Source organism: Rosa chinensis, chromosome 1, assembly GCF_002994745.2.
Source record: "Rosa chinensis cultivar Old Blush chromosome 1, RchiOBHm-V2, whole genome shotgun sequence".
Classification (NCBI taxonomy): Eukaryota; Viridiplantae; Streptophyta; class Magnoliopsida; order Rosales; family Rosaceae; genus Rosa; species Rosa chinensis.
Window position 1 is genome coordinate 66,805,899 of NC_037088.1, and position 18,864 is coordinate 66,824,762.

Consider the following 18,864-nt stretch of genomic DNA (forward strand, 5'->3'; position numbering starts at 1 on the left):
ATTTGAAAATTGGGATTTTTCTATAAATAGGGGAAAATTTTCTGATTTTTCATTAAGGACGAAGAAGATCAAATTTTGCTGAATAGTCCCCCTCCGGTTCTCTCTCTCTCTCGCTCGAAACCCTCCCCATGCCTGCAGACCCGTCGACCCGACCCGGCCCCAGCGTCGCCGTCGCTGCTTCTCCGGCCACGACCCGGACCTCACCGGACTCGCCGTACTCCGTAGAGCCTCCCTCCGGTGTCGTCTTGCTCCGCCGCTGCTCCGAAAGCTGGATCGAAGGAGCCACAGTTCCGTCGGTGACCCGACCGGAAAACCCATTTTCCGGCATCCCCTCGGCCGATCCTTCCCATTTTCGTGATCTCCTCCTCCCCCTGATCATCCCCATGTAAGTCTTTCATCACGATTTTGTGTGTAGAACGCTAGATCAAGGTTTGACTTTTTCGACGTCCCTGATTTGATCTAGGATCTGATCGTGCGTCCGAGATTTAATCCAACTTCAAAGCTTGATCTAGGACTATCTAGGCCGAATCGGACTTAGCTCCAGGTATGAAAGCTGATCTCCCTTTCATTTTGAAGAAGTTTGTAGTTGACGACTTTTGCATCGGAGGTGGTTGACCTCCGTGTTGACCGCCGTGTTGACCACCCACTGACCACCGCTTGTGGCGGCGCGTCGGACCATATTTTGAGTTTATATTATCTGGACGATGATCTACGCATCCATACGAGCGTTTTGATATATTACAAGGTTATTTTAGAAAAAGTTGATAAATAGTGGATTTACGTTTTAACGGTTTTACGTTTTATCTTCGGTTTACGATCTGTGAAGATCAGACCATCGGTTTTACTTCAAATTTTAATATGTTGATCGTATGACTGTCCCGGTGACTTTGTGAGGTCACGGGCGAAGATCCGACCGTTGGATCTTCGTATATTTGTGAAATAGTGATTCGGAAGGCGATTCGTGAGAATCCGACCGTCGGATTTTCATGGAATTTTGTGGAGATGTTTATAAGGACGGTTCAGGAAGATCCGACCGTTGGATCTTCGTGATAATTTTGGAGGATGATCCTAAGGGCGATCCGTGAGGATCCGACCGTTAGATCATCATATGATTTCGATCCGACCGTTGGATCGTCTTTATTTTAGAATCCGACCGTTGGATGTTCTTTATTTTAGAATCTGACCATTGGATCGTCGTTTAAGTTTATTTCGTGTTTCGTTTACTAAGCAAAGACCATACTTGATTAGGTACTTGACGGTTTGAGTTGACGAGCGTTTGGAATATCATTATATTTGACTTTTTAGAAGACGCAGCTGGATTAGAGGTGAGTAAACCTCACGTGGTTCATATTACGAACCCAATAAATTTAATTACTTTATTTTTGTCGTAATTGTGTGAAAATATTTATGGAATAAATATTTGTTTTTAAATCATATGGACTTGATCAACTACGGTCCATAGGTAAGTAAAATGATTTTATTATACAAATGAATTTCACGGTTTTTATACTTGAACTATAGTTGATATTAGTGGTCATTCGTGAGCGGATGATTACGTATATATATACTTACGTGAAATATATATGTTAATTGGCGTGTGATTGGTATGATGAAATGATTGAGAATTGATTAGATATTATTCAAGCTATTAATCTCCCATTTAATTGTTGAATAATGAAATGTTGATCATATGATGTGAAAGCTATTTTATATGGCCAATTGTGAATATGTGGAAATTATTTTAAGAAGTAAAGATTTGTCTTGAAATAATATGTCTCTTATGTGGGTGTACATATGCATATTTACAATCTAAAATTTATAAAGATTGTATGTTGTGAAATTGATTATGTCTGAAAAATATAATTATGAAGCCGGGTGATTACAACAACCCCGTGCTTAAGTGAATTGCTGGTAAAACTGTTTTGGGTGTTATGAGGAGTTAAGCTGTGGGCCCTAGTCCCTTCAGATAGTGCACTATTATACTCTTAGGAAGGGTGTTACTTTGAGTATACATACTTTGGAGGGTGTCCTTGGTATGCTGCGGCTTACCCGTACTTTGGGAATAGTACGTCGGTCCCTAGTACGTGGATTTGTGATTTGATACCAGTCAACCTGGTTGTCCCATGCTATGGGAATAGTACGTCGGTCCCTAGCATGTGGATTTGTGATTTGTTACCAGTTAATCTGAAAATTCACTAAAAAGACTGAAATTGATCAAATATCTATCCATGATATATGTTGAGCATGTGGAGGTGTTATGTGAAATTGATCAAATATCTATCCATGATATATGTTGAGCATGTGGAGGTGTTATGTGAAATTGATTAAATATCTATACATGATATATTTTGAATATGTGAAGGTGTTGGTAAAAAGTAAATCAAGCATGTGTTACTTTAATGTTATTTCACATATTAATGATGCAATATTTGCTGATTGAGTTTTAAAAGAGAGTATCGAAAAATACATATTTATATGTTTATGTGATTTTTGGAATTACCTTGTGAGTGTGTTGATTGTTTACCTGAGTTATAATAACTGTAATTAAATAAATCAACAGTTCTTTCTTGTTTACTCACGAGCTTTGCAAAAAGCTTACCGGGTTTGGTGTTGTTGCAATCCCGGTACACTATTCAAATTGTGTAGCGGGTAGTGTCACAGGTCAGGAGATTCAGAGCAGTGATCGTGCGGTTTAGAGAATTAGTATTAGATTTATAACATTTGTTTTGTGAGGAGAATTATACTCTTTGACTTTTATAATTTGTTTTAGTGAGAGTGTGCTGTAATAAGTAGCTTGAGGATTTGGTTTATGTAATATCAAGAGGTGTAATTAGTGGTTGCTTCTGAGAGAAAAATTCAGAATGTATTTGTATCATTATTAGTCATGTTCCGGATTAGAATCCTTATTTCAAAATTCGGGGTGTGACAGATCGGGTATACCTCAAAACTGGCCCGTCCCGGCCCGTGCCCAGCCCTACTCTTGGCCATGATTGTTGGAAAGTATCGGTGCATGAAGTTTTTCATGATATAGCCTTGTATCGCCCAACAAGCGAGTTTAGTAAACTGTATGCATCCACAGGAAGTATGATTGCATGGCCTATCAAGTACATCAAAGTGAATTAGGCATTTTGGAGGTAATTGCTTCTATTTGCTTATGATGCATGAATTGTTGAATTAGAACTTTAGCTTCATGTGTTTTCCTTGAATGAAAATTATATTTCATTGCTCTCTTTGTGTTTGTTTTGGTTATGCAGGTAAAAGTTGGCATCAAACATAATATGAAGATGTTCAAGAGGCCACAACATAGATCACTATAGATTTATCTTTTGCAATTAACAAAGACAATTCTAATCTAAGGTGGTCTCTAATAATCTAGAATATTTTATATTTTAGCATGGTGATGATAGACTGTTGGTTTAATTAAGTTGTTTTTATATAGTACTAGTGTTGTTGGCATATTCATTTATATTTGGTAATGTGATACTTGCAGTTTGTTATCTCTCTTTTTATCTCAATAAATTGTATAGATTTATTTAGATTTTGAAATGGTATCACAAAATTTACAGGAAAAAAAAATCGGTGCAAATATTACACGCCGTAAATATATCATACGACCACATTTACAGCGTGCTTGTTAATCAATCACGGCGTGCTTTCTTATTTCAAAATTGAAATAAAAAGTCTCTAAAACCCTTTTACGGCGCTCATTTTTGGCTTTTACAGCGTGATTCTGAGATCAATCACGGCATGCTTTTGAGATCAATTACGGCACACATATTTCGTCATTTACGGCGTGCTTTATATATTTCAAAATCAAAATTAAGAAGTCTAAAACCCTTTTATGGCGCTCTTTTATGTCTTTCACGGCATGCTGGGAGGGTCTTTTACTGCTTTCTCAAAAAACGCTGTAAAAGAGTTTTGTCTTTTACGGCATGGCCATTTACGGCGCGTTTTTGTGTGCTGTAAATTATCTTTTATGGCACTCTTTGTGGGCCATAAAAGACCATTTTCTGGTAGTGTTTACAAGGTTTGGATGTATGTGGGCTTCTATTTTTCCATTGACCCATAAGCTCTATGTCGGTTAGAATACGAATGCATGAAGCCCATGTTTAAAAGGCCCAACTCAGACTCCAAAAACTCAAAAAGGGTGAGAGTAGATAGTCTAAACATTAAACCAAGTTCAGTAGGTTGGTACATACTGCATCCTTTGGTATAGGTTTTTTGTGTTGTAGTGAAAATGGAATTGCAGAGAGAATAGATGGGAAAATTGTGTGTGTTCTATTATTGATAATAGGAGCCCTTTATATAAGGATTTACAAAGTACATAATCTTGTCATACAAAGAAATAGAATCCGAATATAATTAGGAAATCTAGGACATTCTCTCCTATTACAACTCTAGAACTAAACCCTAGTTTGAAGAGGCACACTCAATGTCGATGTCCTTCAACACTCCCCCTTGTGCCGCTCAAACTTGGTGATGACACTTTGATCGTTACCTCGTTAAAAACCTTTCCAGGTAATAAAAACCCTGTGGGACAAAAATAACCCTGGTCGAAGGGCAAAAAGAGCACAACACGTCCTTCACTCTTCGAGATCTATCATGTAGACATCATTCCTCCCCCTGATGTCGACATCTCCCCCTGATAGCTACAAGCATGGGAGTTCGGATAATTTTCTCAATCCAAGGCTCTTCACATGTTTCTCGAAGGTGGATTTAGGTAACGACTTAGTGAATAAGTCCGCTACATTATCCTCTTTCGGATTTGATTCACTTCAATGTTTAGAAGTGATTGTTGTTGCTGATTGTAAAAGATCTTAGGAGATATATGCTTGGTGTTGTCGCCCTTGATGAAACCTAACTTCATTTGCTAAATACAAGCTGCATTATCCTCATAAATGCATGTAGGTTCATCTGTGGTAGACTTCAAACCACAAGTTCCTCGAATATGTCTAATTACGAACCTTAGCCATATGCATTCACGCACAGCTTCATGTATAGCAATAGTCTCTGCATGATTCGAGGAAGTAGCAACATTGTAGACCTCCAAGATATTGTGGTGCTTCCCATGGTAAAGACATAACCCATTTGAGAGCGACCTTTGTGAGGCTCAGACAGATACCCTGCATCAGCAAACATCACTGTCGTTTTGGTCTAAGGGAGGAGGATGACGCCCGCCACCCTTGGCAGTGGCAGCTTTGCCGGTCATGGAGTCTTGGACTGCGCCTCTTGGGGTAATGAGATCCGTTCTCATTCTTTCATCATTCTTTTCTCTCTGTAGGGAATTAACAATCCCATATCTATCGTACATTTTAAGTAACGAAAGATTGTCTTTATACCAGTCCAATGACGTTGCGCTAGCGTGGGGATATATCTAGCCAACAAGTTCGTAACAATTGAGGTGTCCGGTCTTGTATTGTGATAAGTACAATAATGCGAGTATTGTACTTAGGTAAGCACTTTTGCTATTAACACATTTTCGTCATCATCCCTGGGACGAAACGGATCCCTCTTAGGGCCAAGACTACGGACGACCATGGGAGTGCATCTTTGACTTTATAAAAATTCCTAAGCATTTATTAACACGATATATAAGTTCTGAATCTAGACAAAACCGTGTTCTCCCAAATTCCTTCCTCTCAAACTCGGATTTCAGGTGTTCAGCGGTTTCCTTTAACTCTCATGGGTTCCAACATAAACCGCGACAATTGCAAATCCAGAACTTGTCATGGAAATGTGTGGGCATAGTTCATCATATCCTTTCCCAATCAAGCAGTCACTTTAGTGAGCGTTTCAACCTCGTTGCAAACGCGCTCCATGGTTTAGAGCCACTTAACTTGGGTAAATGAAGTTCACAAGAACTTTCATTATATTCTGTATCTAGATCCCCATAAAGATACGTAGTGACCACATTCGTAAGTTGCATGTTCAGTTATTCAGAAACTACCAAACTGACAAGGTAGTGGAGTGCAATGACATCCATTATGAGAGAATATGTCTTCTCGTAGTCGATTCCAGGGCGTTTTGTGAGAAGCCTTGCCCCATAAGGCGAGATTACCATATCTTTGTCTCATCACGCTATCTAACGAAGACCTATTAATGTCAACAGGTTTTATGTTAGGAAGTGTTGGCATCTCAGGCCTGAAATCCTTCCTCTTCGTTAGTGAATCCAATTCAACCTGGATCACATCTTTCCATTAAGGCCAATTTTCTCTACGTTGGCATTCTTCAACGGAGTAAGATTCGATGTCATTGGTCTCAATAATTCAACGTCTCCATGTACACTAGTGTAATTCGTAGAGATCTCTATATTCTCAAGAATTGGTTTTAACATTGAGGCGTCCCCTAACGATGTCTCTTGGACATAACCACAATCCAGAATATTCTCATGAGACAGATTTTAAGTATCAATGATCAATGGATCAAGTTGTGCCAAACTCGCTCTCTTCTTAGGGCGAGAATCCATCGAACCTATGGGTCTCCTACGCTCTCTAACGGAACCCATGGCCTATGACGCCATTATGCCACCTTTGTGGCGTCACCATACCACCATCCATGGTAGTGGTGCCGTACCCATCTCCTCTGGGTGGCACCATGTTCTCTTGTGGGTTTTGCATCCTGTATATGTGCTCTCGTCACTTTTAGGGGGATTAAGATGAGACATAGTGGGGACAGACCACGACAATTTATGTCGTTCCTGTTGAACATTGACGTTCTAATCTCCCCCTAACGACAGTAAGACTGTCTCATCAAAGTGACAATTCGCAAATCCAGCGAAAAAGAGATCGCTTGTCAAGTGTTTTACATAGCGGACTTATGGTTGGAGACTTATGTCCAACGCAAACATATATATATATATATATATATATATATATATATGCATTCGTTGCAATGACTCATGTTGATGCGCTGTGGCGGCGCAATTGGCACATAAACCACACACTCAAATATGCATAAGTACGAGATATTAGACTCGAACCCAGTCACTAGCTGTAATGCAAATAAACGTTGAGTGGCTGCTATGAGTCGTAGACGAATTAGCATATCTACATCCGATATTGCATAACCCAAGCGGAAATATTGGTGCGCATTACCAAAGTCCGGGCTACCATCGTAGTCTTTTAATGGTGACTTTTCCGCAAGACCAATTGGGTGTGTTCATGGGAATATGATACTTGATATCAATACTCAATGATATGCAATAGTCATCGAAAATTTTCGATGTAAACTCTCTAGCATTATCAAGTCAAATTGACTGAATGGGATGATCTTGGTAGTGAGCCCGTAGCCATATGTTTTGGACTAGGAGTTCATCATAAGCAGCATTACGAGTGGATGATAGCGCGACACTTGACCAGCGTGTCCGCACATTAACCAACACCATAAAACATTTAAGCAGTCCGCAAGTTGGTTGAATCGATCCACAAAATCCCCTTGGATTCTATGTAAGAATGGAATTATTTCTTTAGTGTTCTTTGCATAGGATGGTCTTGTTCCTAAAAAAAGAAAACAGGCTTTACAGAACGAAAGATTGGCCTTATAATCAACCAATGAAGGTTTTGGTCGAGCCACAATGTCAGAATTTACTTTGAGAAGTAGAGAGAGGAGCCAAGTCTCCATACATGGCGTCAAAGCCATGATTTTGCCGTAGAGGGATCACGGCGCCAGCGTTGGCCGGAAGGTGGTGCATGGCGGAGGCGCCCAAGGTGCAGCGGCGGTGCAATGCTCTCTTTGAATCGACTTTTGATTCTCACTTCTCTTCGTTCTGAAGAAGAGATGTCCGTGTGAAGTCTTTAGTATCACGGATCATCATATCATGACCTGGGTGTCCCAAACGGTAGTGCCAAAGCCTATATGTGTCAGAATCCCATAAGTCATCTCTCATGACATGGTTGGATTCAATGACTCGAATAGTGGTTGCATACAACCCATTAGAGTAACACATAGGTTTCTCTAATACTCGTTTATGTCCGTAGTCATTAGAGGTGATGCAAAGGAACTCTTGTCCATTCTCACAATGTGTTTCCACATGAAAACCATTGGCTTTTTTATCTTTCAAATAAAGTTCGAATTAAGGTATGTCCAAGACATTAAGTAAAAGAATCGACACTTTATTAATAGCCAATGATTACATCAAAGTTTCTTAACCAAAGTCTAATCCAAAATAAAAATCAAACTTAGACAAATCGTAGTTACTCAATCCGTTTGGTAACTCGAATCAAATATGACTAGGGAAGTAAATAGAGATGTCGGTGGAGCGAGGCTCTCTTAAGTACCACTAATCTCAATCACTTTCCTAGACATCATACTTCATTAGATGCGCCACTTGAGAAAGAGTTAAGACAAAATTGTCATTTATTGATTAAGGCATAATTGCCATTACATAATTCTTGGAAAAATAAAAGTCTATTCAAAATAAAAATCTGCGGCATTTTGTCTTCATCGCCAGATTTAAAGTTTTTTTGAACTCGATGTCTTGATCACCATTGATCAAGTACTCCATAAAACATAATGTAGAGGATGCTCTCTTGATTGAGGCGTATTGACACAATATAAATGGTCCCTAGGACCATTGGTGTTGGAATAGTGTTACCATGGCCAAAAGTGGCGCCATGGTGTCCAACCCCCAACCCTCAACGTCATGACTCCTTTGGTCATGTATTTGCCAACTTTGCGATGACCTTCATGAGCATGTTGATCATATCATCCATGGCAACATCTTCTAGCCATTGAATGGTGCTCATGGTAGCCATATTGAGGCCTACCATATTTTCCATTCACAAAGTTCGTGGCTGTGCCTTTCAACACATGCCATAGCTCCAATTAGCTGATGGAAATTTGTGATCCGTCTTGCGTTTACATGAGTCTGAAATAAATCAGAGGATCTCATAGCATAGACAGGGAATGTATTGAGGGTTTTCTCAATCAATTGTTCTTCTGTGATAGTTTTTCATAGGCATGCATCAATGTCTGATGCGAAGAGCTTCCGAACAATATTCCATAACTTTGTCAAAGTTAGGGAAGCAGAGATAATTCCATCATGCTTCTAAGTTCGGAAAATTGTGAATGTTGTTAAAACATTCACGAAGCGCTACCCAAAAGTTTCTAGCGCTATCCTCATTCATGTACTCAAACTGGAGTGTCATCTCCATGTGGCGCTTCATCAGGGTATGTGCCCTGGAATTATCTATCTCAGTTTGTGAGTCTTGAGTGGTTCCTTTAGAACTGGGCTCTTGGATTGTAGGCAATAAATATCCCGTGCTCGTAGAATCTAATGGAGTAAAATCGAGCTCGTTCAAGTTTGATATCCAAAAAGGAGAAACAAGAACGGATTAGTTTTGAAGTCAATGCTTCCACGAAAACTAATATTAAGATTTCCGAGCCTTAATGCTATCAAGAAATTTGGATTAGACAAAAAAAATGATGTTTAATATGGTCAAAAATAGATGCTTGCAGACGCTCTTAGTTCATTGATTACGAACGCTCTTAGTTCATTGATTACGAACGCTCTTAGTTCGAATATTATGAACACTCTTAGTTCATTGATTACGAACGATCTTAGTTCGTTTAGCATGAATCCCCACAATTCCGCTTATTAAATAATCGAACCCATGTTCGTATATGGAAAATCCTGCATCAAATAAAGAAATTTAAAAGAGAAGAAAGTAGGAACTTTAATCTTTAAAACTTACGTGTTAAAATTCGGAGCAAATTCGCTTCTAAATAGCTCCCATTTCTAATAGTGTATAGGTCTCAAAACGACTCCAATAGGGCTGAAATTTGGAGGTCAGATAGAAGAGACAGAGACGAACAACTTTGATGAAGGAAGAATTTTGATCTGAGGTCCCGATTAAGAAGTTTCGGGGAGTGCAAACAGGCTGATCTGCACAGGAACGAACGTGCTGCTATGCTGCAGGGGCAGCAGGCGTGCGACAATACTGCAAGGGCAGTAGAGGCAGTACATGGTTGCGCAAGGACTGCAGGAGCAGCGCACGGTATGGCTAGTAAGGGCTAGGAGCTTACGGCAGCTTTTGGTGAAAGAAATTTCAGGTGTTAGGGTTTGCAGTAGCTTTTTGGTTTTTAGGGCTAGGGTTAGGGCTCTTGCTGATAACGTGTTGTAGTGAAAATGGAATTGCAGAGATAATAGATGGGAGAATTGTGTGTGTTCTATTATTGATAATAGGAGCCCTTTATATAAGGATTTACAAAGTACATAATCTTGTCATACAAGGAAATAGAATCCGAATATAATTAGGAAATCTAGGACATTAATCTCTCCTATTACAACTCTAGAACTAAACCCTAGTTTGAAAAGACACACTCAATGTCGATATCCTTCAACATTTTGTTCAATTTTTTGGGGCCTCAAGTATTTTCCCTCCGACAAGCCTTTTCAACAGAATCCAAACGCGAAGAGGTAATCAATTAAAAGGTAATAGACAACCAAAGAGCCATTGCTTAAGAGCCCAATTTTAATTATCCAATTTCGTAAGTGAAAGTGTAATTACTCACCAAATGTTGTATCTTATGCATAATATCTAAAATATTTTCTTGTTGTTAGCATTAATATGCTAGGCATTAACCTAATTAGATAGTCGAACAAGCTCAAAGTTCATCGCTAGACGATCGGACAAGCCAATAGTTCGATCTCATAAGTGAAGTACTCCTTACATGACACTGCCTTTGCCACCAATCACGCCACTAATAAGGCTGTATATTCCAACTTTCATAACCAGCTGCAATCATGCACGGAGTTTCAAAAAAGCTAGAATTGCAAGTCCTACACAAGTCCACAAGTCCACAAGACCACAACCACCCACTTTCCTCAAAAGAAAAAGATCACTAGCAACGGAACTGTAGGATCCACATTCACATCTCCAGACTCCAGTAGCTCTAAATCAATCAACACCTTCAAGTTTCATTTTCTTCTTTTCTAGGATTATATGTCCCAATTCAAGGTTGTTATGATGGGGTCTCTCCTTCCTTGCCAACTTGGTTTAATGTTTAGATTGCACGTTCAGTAATGAGTGCCTTCCAAGGGGCAAATGACTTATACACAGTACCATCCACTCCATTAGACATCTCTCATTACCATTCTACATGATTGAGCGTGGTCTCAATACCCATGTGCTTCTCAAGTTTCAACCCACTAGCCAATTTAGCTAGCCATATCTTTTGCTATCTGAAATGGTTATGGATCCTAATCTTAAACTCTAAATTTATTTTACTCCTAATGAAAGTATCTTGAAATTAATAATCCTATCATTAACATAGACATCTTCCGTCAAATCTGTCAACTATGCTATAACAATACAGTGATACACCATATAGGAATGACCGAATTACACTTGTTCTTTTGGGGTGTTCACAATTCTCATGCACTTTTTCCTAGCACCCCACTAGAGTCTAAGCCAGTAATGAAGTTCCCTGGTACCAAGTCATTACACTGGTTTATGTCCCACTCCTACTTAATACAAATTTAGCAAGCACAAGGAATGTGTGTATCGATTGATTGTAGGACAGCAACTGATGTAGAAATTTGAACCATTCAAACCGTTTGGAGATTTGTGGAAACCATTCATTCACCCAAAACACGAATGGTTGGAGCTTCGAAGTTGAAGTCCAAACCCACAAATCTAAAAGTTTGGAGCAATTCACCATCTACAGTCTATTATCTAACTACCACCACTACAGCCCACGAGGGTTGGTTCAATTAGCAAGGATTAAATTGTGCGTTGAGCCCCAAGTCCCCCAACCGAGTTCTTTCAACTGAGTTCGACTCCCGCTATCAATAATTCCTCTCGGGTGGGTAACTAACTTAACAAATGGCTTAAGGAAATACGAGAGTGTGGATAGGATCTTTAGTTAGACTATCAGACTAATCCGTCGAATACAAGACGTTACGTTTTCAAATTGTAACGATCAAAAACAACAACTCTATTTATAAGAAACATAAAATTTTGAGCAACAGAACATACATACATACTACGTCCCATCTAAGACTTCTCGAAAATCAAGAGGGTTTTAACAACCGAAGCGAAAAGTTAAAATATTTACCCATCTTGGATGGACCCACCCTAAGACAAAGATAAAAGAGCAAATTAAGGAAGGTGAGTGAGTGAGACCCACCAAAGAGACTAATGATAAAGAGAGAGAGAGAGAGAGAAGTAGAGAGAACTGGAGTGTGTTTTGAAGTGAAGAGTTCTCATTTTGCTGCCAAAAGTTGAGACTTTTGCCCTCTTTAGAAATCCAAAGAGCTCTCTCCTCAGATTCCCCGTGTCCAGTAGCCCACATAGACGTGCTCTGGTCTTCATGGATGTCCCTCCATGCCTTCTCTTTCTCTCTCACTCTCTTTAGAAGGTTGTCGTTTTCTTCTGTTTTAGTCCAGTCTCACACCAAACCATTTTGGTCACTGTCAAAAGACTAGCCTATGTATGCCTTTGCCCTTCTTCTTCTTCCTCATCGTTTAGCTTCCAGATAATCCCAAGTTCCCACCTTTGAATTCAGATTTTGGAAGTGGGTTACTGGGTTTGGGGCCTTTTGACCTTCTGGGTTGTGCTTTCAGCTCCAGAAGAGCATTCACTGAAGTAAACACAGGTTTGTGATACTACCCAATTGTGATTTCTGTTGCTCGCTTTGTAAAGATAGCTACTTTGAACTGAGAGTGTGGTTGTTTTTCATTTCAGCTTAGAGATTTTGGTGGTTTTGTTTAGGATTGGATTGTCATTGTCCTTTTGTGATTTTTTATGTGTTTGTCTTTTCCTTTTCAGAATTTACTTTGTTTGAACAGAAAAAGAAAAGGATTAACCATAATTATCTGAGGCTATAAAATAAAGGGTGCTTAAATTTTACAGCTTTTAATGATGGTGAATGAGATTTCAATGTTTCCAAGTGTTTTAGAATATTGCTGTGTTGATTTTCCTGTCTCAAATGGTTGCTGAAATGTGGCAAAGCACTAACTTTATGTTGTTTCATTTTCTCATTCCTATATATTTGTTTATCTCTGACAGTGGCTGTTGTCTAATTAAAATAGTAGATTCAGGTATTTTATTAGTTGTTAAAGGAGAGTCTTCTGTCTTTCTCTCAGAGACACACTTGATGGTGTGATTAACTTATTTCAATTTAAAGTATTTGGAATTGAAATGGGGTTTTTCATTTTGGGTGCATAGCTTCTCTCTCTTCATCTCTCTCAGTCATACACGGGTTTTGTTTTTCTTCTTTGCAAGGAGGTGATTTAGCTTAAAGCTTTTGGGGTTTTAGATACTGAATTTGACATTTTAACATAGGAATCGGCTTTAATGTTATGTCTTTTGAGTGTTACAAGCAATACTGGAGGTGGTGATTCATATTGAGTACTATATCTGATGTTTTCCTGGTGTTTTCCCAGTCCCATACTTTGCTTTGGAATTTGGGTTTAACATTGTTGTCTCGATTGTTTGCAGCATAGGGAAATCTGAGTTCACTTTCTGAAGTGTTGGGATTCATGGGAACAATGGCTACGCCCATCCCTCGTGTAGCATCTAATTTTGATGAGGTTTCTATGCATCAGAGCTTGCTTTTCTCTGATAGTCTCAAGGTACTCTTTGCTTTCAAATTATATCAGGACTTGGTCCTTAGTTCTGCAAGTTAGGTGAAATCCCTATGGGCGTTTATAGTCTCATGAATAATGAACTGTTTGGTCTTTTGTATCCCTCGGTCAAAAATATCAAAATTTAAGGGCATTATGAATTCTATTAGATAGCTCTTTTTGTTAGTGTTGATCCCACGTACGAGAGGTTTACAAACTGAAAAGTTCTGTGATTTACTTTGTCCATTGCACCACCATTTCAGGATTTGAAGAATTTGAGATCACAATTATACTCAGCAGCAGAGTACTTTGAACTTTCTTATACAAATGATGACCAAAAACATATGTGAGTTATTCTGATTCATGGCTGCTAGAGTTTTTCAAGGTTCTTTCTTTTGAAACCTGATTAGAAAATGACAATAAGACAAAAATCCTATTCTTTGCAGAGTAGTAGAAACATTGAAAGATTATGCCATTAAAGCTCTTGTGAATACAGTGGACCATTTGGGTTCTGTGACATATAAGGTCAATGACCTCTTGGATGAAAAAGTGGATGAAGTTTCTGGCACAGAATTTCGGGTTTCTTGCATTGAACAGGTATGGTTAACTTTTAAAGTAAGAAATTTCAATCATTAGATGTACATTTCGAATTCTATTATAAAAGAAACTGTGAACAAGTTTGTATAATTATTGTTGCTATTTAAAGATCAAAATGGCCTTTTTGGGCTGTTTTGGATTGGTTTTGTATCTTACCTGCTTCAACTGCTGATCGGCTATAATGCAACTCCTACTATGGGTTTAAAGCTCTTTTTAATTATACTCATCAGACGATCTTTTCTCTGATCTCGATTTTACTCATTCTTTGGTGGGAGTTGCTTACTTGGTTCACTTGATATCATTATGTTAATAATTGCATCATCTGAATATGTAGCAATCACAAGAAACCAATACTTGTGTAGGTGTTGACTATTTCCTTTTCTTTTCTTCTCTTTTATTTGGTATGCTAGAGACTGAGGACATGTCAAGAATATATTGATCATGAGGGTCTTTCCCAACAGTCATCAGTGATAGATACTCCCAAATACCACAAGCGGTACATCTTGCCAGGCAATACTTCACTATCCTCTTAATTTAACTTCTGATACTTTCAACAGTCTCCATTTTGTAATTTTGTTCCTTCTCTTGGAATTGTTGACAAAGATGAATAGTATTCTTACGACTCAAATTCTTGTTCAGTTGGTGAGACCATGCGTGGACCCAACAAAGCTAAATCTAAATACAAAGGATGCAACTTAGATGACGAAGATGAATGGCATCAATTTCGGAATGGTATTATGCTTTATCTTCTGTTTTGTTTCATGCAAAATGCAAAAAGCATATAACTAAGCTGAGGGATTAACTTAGCTTTGTTTTTTTTTTTTTTTCTGGAATTCTGATTGGATTTTGCAAAGCTGTTCGTGCTACAATCAGAGAAACCCCACCAACTACAGTCAGGTAAATGTTCATGTGGAATCTAGTTTTGAATCAGGTCTGTAAGAGGATCATTATAAGTTTAGTTGTGTTATGTGCAGTAGAGGGCGGTCTCCTTCTCCACAACCTCAAAGACCTGCAGTTTTTTCGTTTACATCTACCATGCCCAAGAAAGAATTAGGTGAGTTTACATCTTGGACAAGATGACATTGACACCTTTATAGTGATTTTTGTATCTGACAATCTGATTATGATGATGGTTACTATCGACAGATAAGCGAACAGTTTCACCTCATCGGTTTCCACTTTTACGGTCTGGATCTCTTGCAAGTAGGCCGACGACTCCAAGCAAAAGTCAGTCAACCACCCCAAACTCAAGTAGACCGACGACTCCAAATCTTTCTAATGCAAGACGGCGGGTGAGTGTAGGATTGTTTTTACCTGAATAGAATAGTTGCTGGAAAATGTTAACAAGTGTGGAAGTTATCTATTTGATTTACCGCCCCCTTTTATTCTTATATTTATAAACTGATTGTTTATGTATATACCAGTACCCTTCAGAGCCTCGAAAATCAGCTTCAATGCGGCTACCAGCTGAAAGAGATAATGGCAGAGAGGCTGAACAATACCCCAGCAAAAGTAAACGCCTCCTCAAAGCCTTGCTTAGCCGGCGCAAGTCAAAGAAAGATGACATGTTATACACTTACTTGGATGAATACTGAGAGAATGGTCAATGGAAGCAGAAAATTACTGCATAATTTGCGTTCAGCTGTTCCCTTTTGCTTAATGTAGATGTATTACCTTTTCTTTTCAAAGTTTGCTGCTCTTTATAGAGAAATGTATGTTCCGTCCGACTCTTTATAAACATCATATATCAATTGTTATATAGTACAATTTCAGAAGTTTAGAGTCAATTTTAAGACGAGACATTGGCCACTCGTTGGGGACTGTTCCCCGCGGCAGTATAATGACGGTTTTGCCCTCCCTCAATTTTTTCCTCAACTCGTAAGTTTGCTTTGAATTTTTTCCTCTCTATACTATAAAGCGAAACATTCAGGTTTAGATGCATGTTAGATTGTTTTGAGGCTCTTAATTTGTAATACCGAAGTTTTAAACGGACTTTTATTAGTTTTCTTATTTTCTGACTTTGAAAAATCTTGCAAAAAAATCAAGACGACATTTTTGAGTTCTGTTCATGAAGTGTTTAAAAATCATACTTTAAGAATGAGAAGATTTTTGTGAGAAACTAAGAAGATATTTTAGGCAAAAAAAAAACACACACTTATATAGCACACAGATTTTGATGAAAAAAGTCAAATTCAAAAAAAAATTGAGAATTTTTGCCCGAGAGCAAAGATAGAGCTTGGGATCCCCAGGGGTCCAATCTCAGAAGGTGTTATGCACAGGAAGGATGAGTTTACTTAGGCAAAGGTTACTTGTGGTATTCCCTCCTTTAGTTCAGCTGTTCAGGACTTCAGGTTACTTTAGTCCTGAGCCACTGTTTTTACAATCAAAATATGATTTTATTAGATAACTCAATAGTTTTAAAAGCACAGCCAGAATCACTGAATTACAAATAGTAAAACGGCTTCTTTCCAGAAGTCCATAATATTGGTCAGAAGTACTAATCAAACTACAAACAAGGTGCTTGAAGACTCTAGTGTTGAACCTCGTTTGATGAAAAATATTAGTCTAGTTAACCAGTCAAAATACATGTAGTTGTTACAACTCCATTCCTTTTCCAAATTCTTCAACTGTTTTTGTGGCAAGTGTCAATACATCCACAAAAGCACTATATGATGCTCGAAGAAATCTTGCCTCAACTGCCTCAAAATGCCTGTCCATAAGATCAACTAGACATTTAGCAGACTCACTGATTTTAGTGCATTTATTGAAATGATACATTTCGGTACCCCCCATAGAGCATAAATCTTGCATCAGAACCGTTATCAAAATTAATCTTCAATAGAAGTTTGAACATTTAAAATGCTTACACTGAAAGCTTTCCATTGGAAACTGACATCAGCCTTTTCACTTTGTCCGGTTGCAACTGAAAATTATAAATGGAATCAAATAAGAAGCTGAACGGTTTTGAAACACAATGAAAGGAACAAAGACATAGCTTAAGCATATGAAGCATCACCTCCTTATCAACAGCTAATGTCGTGTAGACAATAGAAGCAATTTCTTCAGACTCATAATCTACCTCCAAGTCACTGCACAAAAGAATTCTGTGTTAAAAACAATAATGCTCCTCTGCGGGTAAAGCAATCCCAAATTCAGATTGATTGTAAACAATGAAAGTTGAACAAACGATCTCAACTTCCCAGAGATACATATCCCTTGAGTCCTTGATACAGAGTTGGCTATAACATTACCTACAAGTCTCTACCTCTAGATTAACCCCAACATTCTCACCCAATTTACTTCAATATACCAAATTCACCACACTACTTCAAAGAAACGCACTGAAGTTTCTCAAGCTAGAACTACCCCAGCATATCTTAATCTTCCTCCCTAATTAATACTTACGACGCTAGAACTACTCCCTAAGTTGGTTGTATCTATAAAACTGAAACTTCAAGTCCATCCAGTAATAGTTCCTCATTTCAAGCAATCTAAGAACATCTTCCGTAGTTTCAAATCCTGAATATACATTCCATTAAAGCTTTCTAACTCTACTTATTGCAATATTGTATCGAAACCACAAACAAGATTAGCACATCAAAAGTAGGGAGCATAAAACAAACAGAGAAACTGAATGCAAGGAAAAGAACAGAGGAGCCTAAAAGCTGCAAATACAAAATAGCCGAACCAAAAATGAAAATAAAGAATCAATCTTTAAGCTTTTTTTAGCAAACCCTTTTTAACTTAAACCCAATTCAATCAAATTCAAGCATATACACACTGGAATATGAACCAAATATCTATAAACTTTGGTCAAATCAAAACCCTAAACCTTGCAAGAGATAGAATCATAACCATATTTGAGATTAAGAGAGAAAAGCTTAGAGTAATAACCAGCTAAACTCCCACTGCGTCTGCCCAGCTGCCTTGTCAGAAGCCATAGCAGCCATTCCTTTGGACCCAACAAAGTTGGAGATCGATGACCAAGTTGGGGGTTTTAAGATGAAATGGCCGAACCAAACGACCGCGTTTTAACTTATTTAAACGAATTAGGGTTTTACAGTGCAATCGAAACGACATCGTTGGAGATTAATTGTTCAAAGACAGAAATGCCCCTGTAAGTTGAAGAAAACTACAGAAATTGGGTTCTTGAGTCTTTTACTCGCAAGGTATATGGGTATATTCCAGTGGCATATCTGCCATGCTATATAACTCTGAAATGCTTCAGGGATGGCATCTTATGCAGCAAAGCAAGGAATCTCCTATCTCTCTCTTCTCTTCTTCCTCCTCTGTAAGTTGTAACCTTTTCTTCTTTGTGGTTTGACGATTCTCGTCGAAGCTCTATCATGCATGTTGTTAATGAAAGTTCTACCATGTTTTCGGACTCTCTAACTTGTTGTCAACGGTTGAAAAATCCAAAGTATGTAATACTATGGCAGGTATATGCTGTTAATATAATTTGCAACATATGTTTTCCTTGAAACTGTCTATTATATATATATCTCTATGAACATAAGCTGGTACTACATGTTTCTGAGTTTCTCGTACGTATGATATTAACTGATGTTTAAATTATGTGGAACAGATTATTGTCGTAGAGATGGCACGCACACACTTATAAATATATTACATATACATGATAAATATATGTTTTTTTTTTTTTGAGAAGAAATGATAAATATATGTTTGTTCGCACAACA

The 18,864-nt window shown here is 38.3% G+C and overlaps 2 protein-coding genes and 1 long non-coding RNA gene across 5 annotated transcripts; 2 read left to right on the forward strand and 1 right to left on the reverse strand.

The window, feature by feature from the left end:
- Positions 1-1,263: 1,263 nt before the first annotated feature.
- LOC112181635 lies at positions 1,264-3,497 on the forward strand. The gene is made up of 3 exons (XR_002929014.2): positions 1,264-1,325; positions 2,647-3,134; positions 3,255-3,497. It is a non-coding gene; the product is annotated as an uncharacterized LOC112181635 (long non-coding RNA).
- Positions 3,498-12,132: 8,635 nt separating this feature from the next.
- On the forward strand, positions 12,133-15,939 carry LOC112173096 (protein ABIL2). Of its 3 annotated transcripts, none has more exons than XM_024310669.2 (10): positions 12,133-12,597; positions 13,443-13,576; positions 13,831-13,913; positions 14,014-14,164; positions 14,575-14,674; positions 14,804-14,896; positions 15,019-15,061; positions 15,142-15,218; positions 15,311-15,456; positions 15,589-15,939. In XM_024310669.2, the coding sequence occupies exons 2-10, from the start codon at positions 13,484-13,486 to the stop codon at positions 15,757-15,759; spliced, it is 957 nt and encodes a 318-aa protein (XP_024166437.1). In that variant the 5' UTR covers positions 12,133-12,597; positions 13,443-13,483; the 3' UTR covers positions 15,760-15,939. The 3 variants fall into 3 exon arrangements, with proteins under 3 accessions (XP_024166437.1, XP_024166415.1, XP_024166431.1); XM_024310647.2 differs by having other exon boundaries at positions 12,134-12,597; positions 15,139-15,218; XM_024310663.2 differs by lacking the exon at positions 12,133-12,597 and adding an exon at positions 12,891-13,229 and having other exon boundaries at positions 15,139-15,218.
- A 599-nt stretch (positions 15,940-16,538) lies between these two features.
- On the reverse strand, positions 16,539-18,201 carry LOC112181642. The gene is made up of 4 exons (XM_024320018.2): positions 18,059-18,201; positions 17,181-17,253; positions 17,032-17,087; positions 16,539-16,874 (listed from the first exon to the last, which is right to left on the reverse strand). The coding sequence occupies exons 1-4, from the start codon at positions 18,112-18,114 to the stop codon at positions 16,760-16,762; spliced, it is 300 nt and encodes a 99-aa protein (XP_024175786.1). The 5' UTR covers positions 18,115-18,201; the 3' UTR covers positions 16,539-16,759.
- Between the last annotated feature and the right edge of the window lie 663 nt (positions 18,202-18,864).